Source organism: Lissotriton vulgaris, unplaced genomic scaffold (assembly GCF_964263255.1).
Source record: "Lissotriton vulgaris unplaced genomic scaffold, aLisVul1.2 SCAFFOLD_2626, whole genome shotgun sequence".
NCBI lineage: Eukaryota > Metazoa > Chordata > Amphibia > Caudata > Salamandridae > Lissotriton > Lissotriton vulgaris.
Window position 1 is genome coordinate 217,762 of NW_028251576.1, and position 17,417 is coordinate 235,178.

The 17,417-nt window shown below is 40.8% G+C and overlaps 1 protein-coding gene across 1 annotated transcript in view; it reads right to left on the minus strand.

Moving 5' to 3' along the window:
• Nucleotides 1–17,417, minus strand: part of LOC147662844 (alanine aminotransferase 2-like) — a 165,353-nt gene that overhangs the window by 51,162 nt on the left and 96,774 nt on the right. Inside the window, exon 6 of the mRNA XM_086950865.1 lies at nt 4,659–4,795. Coding sequence (XP_086806991.1) covers nt 4,659–4,795 — 137 coding nt within the window. The remainder of the gene's footprint in view (nt 1–4,658; nt 4,796–17,417) is intronic.

A 17,417-nucleotide genomic window follows, 5' to 3' on the forward strand; every position in this document is an offset into this window, starting at 1 on the left:
ACAACCTCTAAATGGTTGTATTCAATATTGTTCAGATGAGATTATCTCTCTGGAAAACGATTCCCCATCACAACCTCCCCAAAAACGTCCTAAAAACCCTAGTATAGCAGAAAGCACTCACACTGAGACGGGTAAAGATGTTACCCAAACTATCGTTCACCTCCAGTCAAACCATAATAGAGTAGTTAAACCCTCCTTAAAAACTAAGAAGCGTTCAGGAAAGAAAAAACCCCAAACGATAAGAAAACACTCAAACAGCAGTAACAATAGTATGCAGATGGACATGAAGAGTTTGCTTTCACTTGTTGAACGTTTGGACCTTTATGTCAGGGTCAGATTAGACCATCTAACGTCAAGGTTGACGAACATCGAGGAACTCCTCGCTGAGAATCTGCCTAAATCCATCAAGGCCAGTGACAAAACAAAGGGCAATGCCATCTCCACGACTGTTAACAGTACCAGTACAGGTGTCCTCCATCCCCCCACAATGAAAAACTCATCTAAACAGGATTTTACCTCTAATTGTAACCCTCGTAATAGTAGGACTATAAGACCATCTTCTTATAAACAGCTGAGTAAACAGCCAGATAAAAAGAATGATGTAACAGATAGTAGGCCATTAGATATCCAGTCTGGTCCTTCCCAAAAACCCAAGAGCGTCTCGGGCTCAGACCAACATCTTTCTCAAGGTTATTCCATGTCGGGAAAACAAACTACAATAGACCAACATCTAGACCTGCCCCCAGAAACTACTCCGTACATCATAGTACTGGCCAATGTTCCTCAACTATCCAACCCAGTTGATGAAATCTGGACTGCGTTAAAAAACAAATCATAACACTGGCTGTGTTCCAGGGTAGGTCTGAGTAAGTACCTTTACCAGGAACTTAAGATGGTTAGGAGAGTCAAACGGGTGGGATCTAGGGAAATAACATTCAGCGGTGATTGTATAGTTATGACCTTTGCTTCTCCTCTCCTGGTTAATGAGATTTGAAAATAGGGGCAAATAACTTTCAGGACACGGGATTAATATCTTGCCATTGGGTTTCTTTTATCCCCCGGTGAGGAAAAATGTGAACATTTTTGACTATAGAAACCAACAAGGAGCCTATATTCAACCCCAACCGATCTTTACTCAGAATAGATTTTTTTTAACTCTTTCTAGCATGATTGATTTTATATTAGTATCTTATAATCTAAAGGATCAGCTGTGCAAATTTAAAACTGGAGACAATACTAGTAGTGACCACTTTCCTAATAGCCTTATTTTATCAGTCCCGACTGCTTTTAGAAAAAGCAGTTCTGTCAGCTTACTAAACCAACAAGCTTTGAGCCTGGACAAGATAAATGGGTACTCGGTTAAGTGGGCAAAAGAAGATCCAGATGTAATTACAGCTAAGGTGGTAAGTAGAGCACTTCCTTTATTGGAAATTTGCCTCAACCTGGAGTCTCCTTACAAGCTGATTCAATCCAGTTTTATGGACATTACTAACATTATAAGAGAAGAGCTATTTCGTAAACAGAAGTTTAATAATAAACTATAAAGGGGTTGGTTTAACTCTGAATGTACGAAGACCTACTCACGCTTAAAGGCCGCTCTACGTAAAACTAAGAGAGAGAAAGAAGAAATTAGAAAATTAAGAAAGGAATATAACTTGGCCATGAAAAAGTGTAGGATGGAAATAAAAAAAGGCTTATGGGAACAACTCCATGCGAGTTGTCGCATGAATGATAGTTCTACATTTTGGCGAGTAGTCAAAACCCCATTTCTTTCGGAGTCAAACTCTGTCCCGAGAATTGAAGTAGTGGTGGACGCAGAAGCTTGGGTTAACCATTTCTCAAAATGTTTTAATTCAGAAGTAGGTCCAAATCAGATTGATAGCGAGGGTGATAGGGAGAGTGTTCCCCCCGATCGACAAATATACGCGATACATTTAGACTTTGATCATAATGAAGTAATTAATGCCCTGACAGCTTCAAAGACTGGCAAAGCTCCTGGCCCGGACGGGGTGCCAGTAGATATATTCACCCATAACTTGGACCTATGGTCACCGATTCTAACTCGGGTCCTTGAAGCCGCAACATCGACTGGACTTATTAAATCTTGGTCAACATTAACGCTGCTCCCCATCTTTAAAAAGGGAGACCGAAATAACCCAGCCTGCTACAGGCTCATTTCCCTCCTGGACTCCCTTGGTAAAGTGGCCGGTCGGCTAGTGCTTGAACGCCTACAGGATTGGGCGAATGTAAATCAAATAGTGTCAGATTTACAATATGGGTTCCGGGAGGGTTTGGGAACTGTTGAGCAAGCATTAAATCTCTCCCTTTTAATCGGTAAATATGTTGGGGTAAAGAGTGGTCACCTACATTTGGTTTATGTGGAGTTGACCGCAGCGTTTGATTGTGTTTCACACTCAAAACTATGGTCAATACTCTTGAAAATAGGTGTAGACCCCCCGTTGGTTGTATTTTTACGTGAATTATATTCAGAGGCTAGAGTCGGATATGGTGCTAACGGTGAACTTACCAATTCATTTTCCGTGACCAAGGGAGTCAGACAGGGTTGTGTTCTGGCTCCCTTTCTTTTCAATCTCTACAAAAATGGTCTAGAACTGGCTATGTTGGAAGGGAGCCAGGACCTTCCTGCAATTGACCGCCGTCCAATTCCCACATTACTCTATGCGGACGATGCGGTGATCATGGCCAGAACATCTCTTCAACTACAGCATCTTCTTAACAGTTACTATAAATTTATGGCATCCCTGGACCTTATGGTCAATATTAAGAAGACCTTCGAAATGCATGTAGGTAAAAGGGTAAAGAAGTTAAAATCAATCTTTATTGATAATACTAAACTGGAATGTACCAATGTTTATCCATACTTGGGCATATTAATTGATAATAAATTCTGTTGGCAACAGTCTATTAGCACCAGGAAATTATTATTTTTAAGAGCTACTACTGCCTTGGTAGCATTTGCCCGAATGTTAGGGAAGCCTCCCCCCGAAGTAATGATTAAAATATACCAGGCGAAATGCCATAGTGTAGCAGTATATGGTGCCGGGGTGTGGGGCCACGTTGCCGTAGACTCCCTTCAGAAGGTAGAGAACGGATTTATTAGATACTTGCTGGCAGTTCCGCAGAGTTCTCCAACCTACGGTTGCCATATTGAGTTAGGTATGGATTATATAACAGATAATATCAGAATTCTGCCAATTCTTTTATGGCATCGTGTTTGGACAACGGATCAGTGTAAACTGACAAGTTCACTTATTATGGATTGTACTGGGCTGGCAAACTGGGTAAAAATTCGGTGGTTGGCATATGTGAGTAACTTCTTAAAGGATTTAAATCTTGCTTCTTATTTTTTCCAACCATTATCTATAGCAAGTATTTCGAGGAAAAATCTGAAAACTATATGTTTATCCCATTTAAGGGAGTTACGATTAACCCAGGAAATTATTAAAGTTTCGAATAGTGAGATCCTAACTATCCAGACTGCACCAGGGATTCAACCGTATGTATTGTATCATCTGAATACCTATGAAAAATATCTATTGACCCGGTTTCGTTTCAATGCTTTTTTTCGTATAGTAACTTTTCCGAAGCAGCATGATTGGTCAAAATTACATACTGTGTGTCCATGTGATGAACCTCGGTACAGTCCACAATTCATGTAGTATTATTCTGTAGATACTATGAGTTTCCACGCAAGCGATGGATCATTCCCCTATTGATATCTACGGGCTTGAGAAGTTCCCGCCCCGCTTTTCTTGCTTTACAACACCTAGATTCTGAATTTAGTGCCAAATGTATTGCTTGTTTTCTTAAGGCTTATATAAAATATCGCTGTAACAATGATTAACTTCTGACGCACTAGCACTTTATTGTGATATAATCAGATTTGTCCTTTTGAACGCCCCGTTTTGTAATTATGATTGTATAATTAACCCCGCTCTCCTTTAACTCATGTCTTTTAAACAATATTTATATTATGAAATGTTTTTATGTACTTTTATGGTTCCTAAAAAAGTATGGCAACCGAATAAAGATATAGGAACTGAACTGAATTTTAAAAAGATTTCACAAAAATCAACGTAAGACACATTTCCATTACTAATTCACTATAGCAGAAGCTACAGGTGCAACTGGCTACCTAGATATTCAAGAACATAGGATACATGTCTAAATTCTGACAGTACACAGAGTATCTAAAAGCTCCATCTACATGTGTTAGAAGCTATTTGCAACTGTGGCAAAACATTCGCCTAAAACACATACAAAACAGATGTTAAAATTCCATTTGAAAAGTCACGGTTTAAATCTTCCCTTCCAAAATATATGATCTTTATACAAAAGGAACAAGTAGCACACCAAATATTTATGGTATTAGAGCAGACATTACATTGACCGATATGTGACCCATGAATAAGTGTAGAAAATATATAATGTCATTGTTCAAGATTATAAACAGATAGTAGATGTGCTGTAGTACTCAAGATAACAGTAATCTTGAGATTGACTTTCGAGATTCATGTGCGACCAATTCAAGTTAGTGCTTTTAAATATTGTGGTTTGGAAGCAATGCGTATGCAGAACTACATACAATCAATGTTATCTTCATGGAGAAAAAGCAAATAACGTTTTGGAAGACCTACTCGCCCATGTAGCCTTTTGAGGTAGAGTGGAAGGATGCCAATTCCACATTGTTAAAGTAGTCTGGTCCCATCTCATACAGAACTTTTTTGAAGGAATGAAAATGACAATCCTCAGGGTAGACATTGTCTTGATAGACCTATGCAACAAAAAAAAAAACATTCAAATGTGAGAACATGGGACCAGCTTCTTCATTAGCCAAATTCAGCAAAAATAGAGAATGGATAATGTAGCCTGTTTACTTTCAGGCCTGTTCCCCTAGGTTATGCAGAAAATTAATTGGAAACCCTGTGATCCATTCACATGCTCGTGTGGCATGCTACTAAGTCATTGTGACCAATATTCCAGCAGTAATGAGTAATGTGACTTAGTGATCAAAAGGACAAGGGTACATACAATTTTAAATAAATCAGCATTTATATTCAGGATTTTGGCTACTTATCATCCTATAAGGAAACTGTTTCTTAGGTGTAACAAACAGTTTGCAGCTGGTTGTGCAGCTGCTGCACATGATGTGAACCCTTCAACAATCTAGTTAGTATTAGATCTGGCCACATATAAGTTGCTACAATCAAAAACATGGTTTTGACTTTGGGCATGACTCGAATGACTGATCTCTACGTCCCCTTAAGACTACAATGCATTAGAACAGACATTGCACATCATATCAGTTTTTATCTTGGCATATCGTTGGTCTGCATTCCTAAGAAATGAATACAACGTTTAAGTGTAAGCCTCTTCTTGCGCTACAATTGAGGTGCACATGAACCAACAACAGAACTATCTGACAACAATGGTTAAAGGTAAGTAACAATTTCGGTTTATAGAATGCATTGATTGTAAAGTTACAAGTGGCGCACAGACTATTAACAATTCCTGTAGGTAATAAACTGGCGGTGAGAGTGTAGCGAAAGAAGGATATTACAAATCATTGCTGGCTGAGTGGGCTGTGGAGCATAGATAGTTTATTGCACCTATTTACCAACCTTTCAATGAGCTGTGGCCTTTCAAGCCCCTTGAATTAAGGATGACTACATAGGAAAAGCTTGGCAATGAGAGAAAGAATGTGTAAGTACTAAGGACCATTTTGTACACAGAATAGTCCCTCTACACTGGGGTTAAAGATACAATGAGGTGAAATGCTGCATACTCTATTGCAGCAAACATATTTGTGTCTGGTGCTCCCTTCCAGCACTCCTTGTGACTGAATAAATCTTCCATGTGTGTTCATTGCCGATGTTTTTTGGAATGTCTGCAGATCACCCTTGCCTGGCACGCATTTCGGACAGAAGATGCACATGTCTCCGAAGAGCCTACTGCCATATCTCTTTCACCAGCGATGCAAACTGAAGAGGATTTTACGCTTTCCTTTTGTAAGGAATACATAGCTGTCATATTGGCTGTTTGAATCAGAAAAGGTCTACTTGTGATTTGAATTTGAAAAGCTGCTAGAGCAGAGGTTGCGGTTTTCAAAGAAACAAACTGATATGCAAGACACCTCTTCTGAGGTCTACCTGGCCTTTACTGAGAGACCATAGTTGTGCTCACCGCAGCCCGCCTACGGTAAGTCTGTAATAACAGCCATTGGCAGAGGTTCTGCAAAGGTACAGCCCTATAGAGGTTCTGAGAGATCCACTACTAACTTATTCTGAACATTGGCCATATCCAACATCATATATTCCCGGGATCTGGACACATCTTCCCACTGCCATGATAGTCACGCCTGGTGAGGTTTTAAATGGGAGTGTGGTGTTGATACCGGTGTAAAGCACAAGGTTACCATGCCCGATATGTGCATGACCTTCCTGTCTCTAACCATTATTCTCCAAATAAAAGTAACTCATCGTGAAATCTGATAAAGAGGAATCATGTTCAGAAATAACTGCACCAGTTTGTGTAGGATATGCCTACATCACATGTGAATCGATGTTGGCCCTAAGAAATTATTTTTGGGCACAAGATTTCAAAGATTAATAGTAAACCCTGGTTTGTGCAGCAATTAATTCTTTCTCCTGGTTTGGTAAGGACATTCAAGAAACGTCTTCCCCTTGTCCAGTCAGTCATCCAAATATGGATATACATGGAAGGCCTTGCAGTGCAAGCGGGATACAGCCAGCAGCTAATATTTTGTAAAGAACATTGATGCAAACTTTATTCCAAATGAAACGTTTCCATTTATTTGAAAGCTCTGGCATTGCACTTGTGTGGTACGCAAAGTAGTATGTATGCATCCTGAAGGTCAGCTTACCATAGAGTTTCCTTCCTGTAGGAATATAATGACCTGCTGACCAATGGTCATACTGAAAAGTCCTCAGGTATTACACATTGGCCTAAGGTGATACATCCTTCTTCGGGCTGAAGAAGCACAGTGAGTATGTCACATCCATTTTCACACATGACTGAGTCCTTTTACTACAATGATGCAACTCTAGAGGAGTGGTAACTCATGGAGCCTTAAAAGGATTTTGAATAGTGGGTGATAACATGTTTGCTGGTTAAACTAAATTCTGCATCTGTCTCTCTTTGTATCCAACACTCACTAGGTGTCTTCTGATCAGGGTGGTTAAAGAGCAGCTAGGCAGCAGACCATGCTTCATCCTGAGGGAATGTGAGAGTGTGGCAAATTGTCGCATTAGTATTGAGAGTACTGAAGCCTGGCTGTGTAAATGCCTGGTGGCGCTAGAGAGGAAATATTTGATCTGAGGCAGGACATCTCCTCTGTGGCCTGCAAGATTAGGGGAAGATGCTGCTGCAGTGCCCCATTGACTTACAAGTCTCAGTGTCCTTGAGGGTCTCCAAAATCACATTCACCTACTATCTACACAAGGATTCAGTGGCAACAGGAGCAAGTGCATTTGAACCTGTGGAGAAAGCCAAGCATGACAATGTAACAGAAAGCTGGCAGTGAGCAGATAGCCGGTCATGTCTGTTGCACTTAATGGAGTGTAAATGGTTGCTTTCAAAATAGCTTTTCCCTGGTGTATATGTCTAAGTCCTCCCACTATAATTGATCTTTTCTATATGCTATATGGCAACTCATGGCCTCCTCCGTTGCCACACATTTCCTTCTGCGTTTATGAGGTTTCCTTCCTTAACCGGAGGGTATCGATCAGCAGCCGCATTATTCATAGATCACTTACATGCAGCACTGATAACCAAAGTCAGGTTCTCCACTATTTTAAACTGTTTTGTGAGAAACAGCTTTGTACTTGCATTCAATACAGAGAAACAGATTTTGTCTAGAGAGGGCCGGTTAATGTTATTCTTGGCAAGCTTGAATATGCCACGGTTTCTTGCTCTTTATAAGTCTGCATTCTATACAGATATGCGGTCAATGTTCTAATGGCATACAAAAAAGCCCTTTACCCAGGAAGTAGGATGGACAGGCAAGGAAGACGGAGGCTGGAAGTCTATTTGATAGTTACTAAAAAGATCCTTCTTCAGATGGAAACAATTGTGATATCTATGGTGTCACTGGGCAGGGGCCTCGGGGCATTTCTCTTGCAGCTTCAGTGTCTAACATAGAAATCCTTTTGGGGATTTTCCAGAACTTACATTTACACGTTCGGACCCAAAGGTGGAAAAATAAGATGCAGTCTGTGTCCCCATGCATTGTGTGTTTCAGGGTGATAAAGGGAGGAGTCATTTAAGTCATGTCCAAAGCTGATACAAACATTTTTGGAAAAACAAATTTCACTTGTCCAAGACCAATCCTAGATAGCAGGTGTGTGCTGCATGCAAACAAACAAAAGATATAGCCTGAAAACTTTATATTCTGTTTTCACAAAAGCGGTTGGTTATAGTGTACATTATCCACCATGTGTCAATTTAGTCTTCAAAGAGACCTGATCAGCAAGACTATCTAAAGCAATTTTTGCAGCTGATTTTATTCAAGCTGCTGACAGGGTGAATTCATGCATCCATGCAACTCTGTAACTGAAGGCAAGGGAAACAGTAAAAGTTAAATCTGGTAATATATTACATGTCTGATCATGAAGCAAGTTTGTAACATTTAAGGGATCAATGGGGTAGATAGTGTGACATCATGCCTGGTTCAGCGTAGTACTTTGCCTGGGGTTCTATGTGGAATCCCTCAAGGTTATGGTTCTCAAGTTGACAGTTGCTGTGCAGCTGTTGATTGCTGAGGTGATTAAACAGAACCGGTCCTTCATTTGGTGTCTACAAGTTATTTATTAATGAGGAAAACACCACAGATAGCACCGCCCCAATGAATGCTTTTTTGTAACAGAACCTATCAGATATTCATTCTAGCCATTTGTGACAAGGTTGGACCAGTTCTAGGTGGTTACTATTGTTTAAGGCCTATGTTACTCTGCTGCACAAAACTTGAGAGCCACTAGGTGTGCGGAAACCCAGGTGTGGGTCTGGGGCCTCAGCTGATTAATTCATCCACCCAAGAAACTTGTGTTTGACCTCATGGCCAGCCGGCACGCTCAGACTGACATCCTTCCGAGGACAATAAAAGGAGTACTGTTGATTTGGGTAAGAAACACCTGTTCTGCAGTGTCAAGGTGCCTCAAATGGTAAATGTGCACTTTACAAATACGTGGGGGTAGCTCTGAGAGATGTCCTCCGGGTTCCAAAAAAGTCCTTGCAAGAAGGTTTCTTTAAATGATTAGTTGAAAGGTAAATAGAACACTTTAAACGTGAAAGATGTTCAAGTATTTATTCATGAATTTCACTTCTCGTTGCATTCACAGGGGTATATTTCATCATCACAGTTCCATTAATGCACTCAAATCATCCCAATGCATTTCGGCATTCAAATCATGCCTTCATCTGGGGATATGTTCGTGAGTGTGCAAAAATCGATTCCCAAACGCCCACACTCATTACTGTGACCGGGTTCCCCCACATATTTACCACGCCTCCAGACAGAAGGCGATACTCTGGAGTTCCTCACAAACTATTTAAAATCACCAAATAGCAGTGCGCCCAGTCCAAAACCCTTTTCCCACTTTACAAATACATCTGTTATGTTAAACTGACTGTAAATGAAAGCAACATACCCCTGAAAAGAGTTTCCCTAAATGTTGATCTTCCTCAGAGCCACACAACTGCTACATGGTTGCCCAATATTGATAACATAATCTTTGATGAACACTTAACAACGTAACTTTTGGTAGCAGTTCCACACCATTATTGATAATACAATTTATATGGATTCTTAATTATTTTGAACAGCTCCAAAAAACCTTTGCTGCTTAGTATCTCCATTCTATGAAGCAGCCTTTTATTCAGGCAGTCCACTACAACTAGAAAAGGCGGCGAAACATGAATTTGTATAGGCATGAATGAAACTGTATTCAGAACTGCATTCAAAGTCCAACTGCACAGTTTGAATTGATGCATGTTAACTGTCTTCCAAGGGTAAGAGAAAACTTGAGCAGAATGGTGGTTCAATTTAAAATAAAAGCCCTAGAAGGAGACATCGGTCTCCACTACTAAGTAATCCCTCACAAAAAGAAATATATCTGTAAGTATAATCAGTGGCTATATGTTTTCAAACCCAGGGCTTCAACACATTGATTCTGCATAGGCTCTGGCTGGCACCTCATCCATGAACATATGCAGCATTTGCTACAGAAAATGCACAGATTCATGAGCGCTAGGGAGATACTGACTGCCATAATACCTAAATGTACTTTTGGATGGAACTGTCAGGGCTCAAAGGGGCATCAAGCAGGGTTCAAACGGGGCATCAAGCAAAGCAAACAACTCTTACCGGCAGCACAAAGTATTTATAATGCTCTGCACCACTGAACTATGCTAAGGATATCTCCTGGATCCCTATGACTGACAACTAAGAGGAGGGATGAGACATCCATAATGATAGCCTCTGGCATGTCCTTTTATTTCACTATTACTTTCAAGAAGAAGCAACGGTAAAAGACAAATTATGTTACTTGTTTAGGAGCTTCCACAGTTCCTGCGCAATTGTAGGTGGAGCCATCGACTTCAGCCGCAGCTCTGTCCCATTCCAGATATGATGACACAATAGTATAAAGGAGCTACCCCTGTATGTGCACGTCTGCTCTCCTTTTTCCATACCTTCAAGCACAGAGACAAACATGACAACAACTGAGGTGAAACAGCCAGAGTGCAATATTGGCATCTTATTAATCCACTGAAGGACACTCTTCAGGGCAGGTAGGTGGAAAGGTGGTGAGGAATCTGCAAGTAGATAAGAGTATAGCCAGAAACATTACCTAAAGTGCCCAAACTACCCTATTTGTACCTAAGGTACCTAAAGTACCCTATTCTTACTTACCTAAGGTACCTAAAGAACCTTATTCTTCTAATAGATACCACTACCTACAGATTCCTCACCTATTGAATCAATAACAAAGTACTAAGTACCCCTTCTAGTATAAGTGGACTTCCATCAGGAAGTCTTGCAGGGCAGAAAGGACAAGTTGATCCTACCTGTGGATCTGAGAATCAGTGCAGCAGTGCTTAGTGAAGGCATGAACAGAAGACCACATAGTAGCTTGACAGATGTCCAAAACAAGAACCCCCAGAGCTAGAGCACAACTGCAGCCTTTGCTCTAGTGGACTGAGCCCAAAGACCTTCAGAAGGCTCCTTTTGGGTCAGATCATAACCCAGCTTAACACAAAGGACAATCCAGACAAATAAGCTTCCTTCCGGACCACCTTTTCGCTATGGTGAACACATTAAACAACTGATCATCAACTTGTTCCTCCTTAGCACTGTCAAGATAGAAGTTACGGACATGGTGCAGATTCAATCAGTGTAATCTTTCCTACTTTTGGGATGGATATGGAGGAAAGAAGGCTGTGGAAAGGGTGATGTACTATCCCACATGAACAGTGACACAAACTTCAAAAGAGACACGTCTTAAGAACCAACCTCTCAGTGAAGAAAGCCATATAAGAAGGATGAATCATTAGAGGCTGAACCATGCTGGCATGGGGAGCAAAAGGGACTGAATCAGGAATATGGGTTTCAGTGTAAGAAACAGAACATTACAGCTTAGAAGTGACTTATATAACCCACACATTAGGAAGGTCAAGATGACAATAACAGTGTCACTGGAAACGTGGGACAACCCATTTAAGAACTTTATCACAGCTAGTGATTTAAATTACACGTGTTGGTCAGGCAAATGATGAAAACGAAACATGTTGCAAAACAAAGGACCTCTGTAATTTAATCCAGGGGTCCCGGGGGATTTGAGAGGGTATATGGAGTACGTCCTCCCAGCGAATACTGTACAACAAAAAATACTCCAAAAGCACCCTACTAAAGGACTAGAAAGTTCAATGTAGGTTGCGCTCATAGGAAGAGAAGGGGACCTATGTATGTGGAGGGATTAAACACTATTCAACTAGGGATGTGTTTGATATGCTAACCATATCTATATGTATGGAGGAGGGGCAACACTAGTTGTTTTTAGTTACCCTCACACACCCTAGTGGTGTCATGCTTCATCATTGGGTCACCCCGACTCCTACAGGTCGGGGTGGGCTCAACCACAGTGTTGGGAAGCTCTTATCATAATGAAGGCAAGAGGGGTATATATAAAATACCTCAATCAGACCCCTGGTATCCCTTTATTCATGGGTCTGGTTGGGTTGTTGAAAATTGAATAAAAGTAGGGTTTATTAGGATTTTTATGGTTCTATGACCCTAGTGAAGTGCCGACATGTTTCAGTCCTTATGAGGCCATAAAGGTCCCGGACTTTCTTCAGGGCAAGATTCAGAGACCCGCTTATGTGTGGGGATGCTAAAGAGGGGGAATTCCCTACTCTATTGACGTGGCGAGGGAAGAGTAGCTTCTCCTCGTGTTCGTGTAGTTCTGTTCCTAAGAAATGCCAGGCTCCATCTGTAGAAAAATATAGCATATAAAATCTTATCAGAAACAGACATTATCTGTATACTAGTATAAAATCCCTGTGCATGGCATGCTGAGTGAGCATGCTCAATTAGTGGAGAACACGAATGGTCTCATTCTATGTCACTTCTATATAGTATATAGTGGCATTCTCACTATGTGACACCCAACAGTTAGTGTCAAAACATCACACTCCATTTCACTCCAATGGTGTGAGATTGTGAAGTGAAGTATTAAAACAGTGGTCGAAGTCTCAATTGCAGTAAATAAATCACACAAGACAAACAAACATATATGTCCTACATTCATCTATCACACTCTGAAGACATATATTCACATACTTCATGCACCGGTTGGTAATTCGTTTTTCCACTTACCCAATTTATGTTGGGCGCAGGCACCTCAGTGAGCGGGACATTGAGGCATACTCTCCTAATTAAAGTGTGGTAGAGAGTTAGGTCTCGATTTTTAACATAAGTGGGTCTAGCGTAAAAAGAAAAAGCTCCAGCGGGACTAAGTTTTGCTCGTAGCAACCCGCAGCAATCGGAGAGTCTCCACTTACTTGTTTAGAGGAGCCCCCTACCCAAATAAACGGGCCCGCTCGCCGGCTTGTAGCTGCTGTTCGAGCCGATGCGGGTGAAAGTACTGTTTATTTCCGTGTTCGGCGTCAAGCGTGTGACGCCAGACCGGAAGTGAGCGCGTCCCCAGCCTCAAAGGGTCACGGGGAATGTAGTTTTCTGCCTGGATTTTCGTATCAAAAAAACGGAAGTGCCGCGATAAAAAAGGGATTAAAAAGTTAATTATTGCAATGCAGGCTCCTGTGTATTCATGTATAATCCCAACACTTATATATATGTTTATTCTGTCTTCCTGTCACAGCATTGCTTTTTGGTGAATAGAAAAGACGAAATTATATTTACCCTATTTTAAAATGTTATTAAAAATAAGGTGTTAGTTGCTAACACATCGACTTTTGGTATGCCAGGTACACTAACTCAATGTCAAACAAACACATTGTGCACTGTTATGCAACGTGTAAATATATATTCTTAACACACTGGTTGACTCATTGGTATGACCATTTAGGATAGTAATGAGAGGCGCCTAGTGTGTTGTGTTCTGGCCAATTTGAGCTTAGTGCGGTCACAGCATCTAGACTCCTGCATTGTATCAGAATGCTATGCATGATAACTATTGCGTCCAATCATAACCAGAAATTGTCAGATGTTTAATTGTACACATGGGGGAACCCATTATTATGAACTAGATGTAAGTGATCACTCAGCTCTGATCATGATCAGTTTTTAATGTTCACAACGTAGGCTATACAGGTATCCATCGTTCCTGATATATATAGGTGATTCAAAATGTTATGGTAATGTTTTTCATCATATCATAATGTCATTTTCTCAATTGAGCCCATGGTATTGAGTCATTAAGGCCTGATATGTGAGTCCTGAGACGATAGACCCATCTCTGCTCTTTCTCTAATAATACCTTTTGTAGGTTGTTGCCTGGCTTAACTTTTTCAATCACCGTCCATTTTATATCAGTGTCCTTGTGGTTGTTTTCAACAAAATGGAACTTCTATGGGCAGTACTTTTGCCCCGAGCATAGCTTGCCTGTACATGAGCCATTTTGAAAATCACAACATCTGGGCTCCCAACCCCTACACAAGTAACATCTGTAGGTGGTACAGGTATATAGATGACGTTTTGCTGGTATGGAAGGGGGACGAGACAACTTAACAGAACTTCGAACAATGGATAAATAGTCTTAACCCCTACCTTCGGTTCTCACTGAACCACAACAAGAAAACAGTACCATTCTTAGACATAAATATATTTGCCAGGGATGGGAGTTTGTCCATTTCCCTTTACACCAAGCCCACTGATAAGAATAGCCTCTTAAGGTTCACTAGTGCACATCCTAGAAGCCTAAGAGAGAACTTACCCGTGGGCCAATTTCTGCGAATTCGCAGAAACTGTTCCGATGTCAAAGATTTCAAAAAGGAGGCTCATATTTTGACAAACAAATTAAAACAGAAGAAGTATCCACCGAGAATAATTGAGAGTGCCAGGAAACGAGCACGAAATACACCAAGGGAATCTCTACTTGAAACAAATGAAAAAACAGAACCACAACTACTAATATGTGTAACTACATTTAACTCTTCGTCAAATCAGATTAAAAAAATCAAACAAAAAATTGAATATTTTGACGTCCAATAACCTGGATTATGAAAAACCTATGTTTTCTTTTAAGAAAAGTAAGAGTCTAAAAGACTCACTTGTACATACCAACAGTTTCAAACCAGCCATAAATACACAAACAACACTTTGGAATACCACTCCAGTGACAGGACACTACCCGTGTGGTACATGTGTGGCTTGTGAATTCACTGAACACACCACACATCTAGATCTTGGCCTAAACATACCTTGGGAACAAAGATGCCACACAAATTGTAATTCAGAGGCAGTAATTTACTTGATCAAGCGCCCGTGTCAATTGTCCTATGTGGGAATGACTTCGCGCAAGATAAAAATACGTATTAGCGAACATCGCAGTACAATAAGAAGAGCAGTTACTGCTACCAGACTCACAGCACATTTTGTTGAAAACAACCACAAGGACACCGATATAAAATGGACGGTGATTGAAAAAGTTAAGCCAGGCAACAACCTACAAAAGGTATTATTAGAGAAAGAGCAGAGATGGGTCTATCGTCTCAGGACTCGCATATCAGGCGTTAATGACTCAATACCATGGGCTCAATTGAGAAAATGACATTATGATATGATGAACCAAAAAACATTACCATAACATTTTGAATCACCTATATATATCAGGAACAATGGATACCTGTATAGCCTACGTTGTGAGCATTAAAAACTGATCATGATCAGAGCTGAGTGATCACTTACATCTAGTTCATAATAATGGGTTCCCCCCATGTGTACAATTAAACATCTGACAATTTCTGGTTATGATTGGACTCAATAGTTATCATACATAGCATTCTGATATAATGCAGAAGTCTAGATGCTGTGACCGCACTAAGCTCAAATTGGCCAGAACACAACACACTAGGCGCCTCTCATTACTATCCTAAATGGTCATACCAATGAGTCAACCAGTGTGTTAAGAATATATATTTACACGTTGCCTAACAGTGCACAATGTGTTTGTTTGACATTGAGTTAGTGTACCTGGCATACCAAAAGTCGATGTGTTAGCAACTAACACCTTATTTTTAATAACATTTTAAAACAGGGTAAATATAATTTCGTCTTTTCTATTCACCAAAAAGCAATGCTGTGACAGGAAGACAGAATAAAAATATATATAAGTGTTGGGATTATACATGAATACACAGGAGCCTGCATTGCAATAATTAACTTTTTAATCCCCTTTTTATCGCGGCACTTCCGTTTTTTTATACGAAAATCCAGGCAGAAAACTACATTCCCCGTGACCCTTTGAGGTTGGGGACGCGCTCACTTCCGGTCTGGCGTCACACGCTTGACGCCGAACACGGAAATAAACAGTACTTTCACCCGCATCAGCTCGAACAGCAGCTACAAGCCGGCGAGCGGGTCCGTTTATTTGGGTAGGGTGCGTCCTCTAAACAAGTAAGTGGAGACTCTCCTTCGATTGCTGCGGGTTTCTACGAGCAAAACTTAGTCCCGCTGGAGATTTTTCTTTTTACGCTAGACCCACTTATGTTAACACCTTGGCTGCTATGGCTTTTCCCCTCCGGTGCTGAAAGATCCAGATCTGCACTGTTCATGACGAGCTCAGCTCGTCATAAGCACACGACCAGTGTGCTGCATGACGAGCTGATCTCGTCATGAGCAGCGAAGGGGTTAAAAATCGAGACCTAACTCTCTACCACACTTTAATTAGGAGAGTATGCCTCAATGTCCCGCTCACTGAGGTGCCTGCGCCCAACATAAATTGGGTAAGTGGAAAAACGAATTACCAACTGGTGCATGAAGTATGTGAATATATGTCTTCAGAGTGTGATAGATGAATGTAGGACATATATGTTTGTTTGTCTTGTGTGATTTATTTACTGCAATTGAGACTTCGACCACTGTTTTAATACTTCACTTCACAATCTCACACCATTGGAGTTAAATGGAGTGTGATGTTTTGACACTAACTGTTGGGTGTCACATAGTGAGAATGCCACTATATACTATATAGAAGTGACATAGAATGAGACCATTCGTGTTCTCCGCTAATTGAGCATGTTCACTCAGCATGCCATGCACAGGGATTTTATACTAGTATTCAGATAATGTCTGTTTCTGATAAGATTTTATATGCTATATTTTTCTACAGATGGAGCCTGGCATTTCTTAGGAACAGAACTACACCAACACGAGGAGAAGCTACTCTTCCCTCGCCACGTCAATAGAGTAGGGAATTCCCTGTCTTTAGCATCCCCACACATAAGGGGGTCTCTGAATCTTGCCCTGAAGAAAGTCCGGGACCTTTATGGCCTCATAAGGACTGAAACATGTCGGCACTTCACTAGGGTCATAGGACCATAAAAATCCTAATAAACCCTACTTTCATTCAATTTTCAACAACCCAACCAGACCCATGAATAAAGGGATATCAGGGGTCTGATTGAGGTATTTTATATATACCCCTCTTGCCTTCATTATCATAAGAGCTTCCCAACACTGTGGTTGAGCCCACCCCGACCTGTAGGAGTCGGGGTGACCCAATGATGAAGCATGACACCACTAGGGTGTGTGAGGGTAACTAAAAACAACTAGTGTTGCACCTCCTCCATACATTATAGATATGGTTAGCATATCAAACACATCCCTAGTTGAATAGTGTTTAATCCCTCCACATACATAGGTC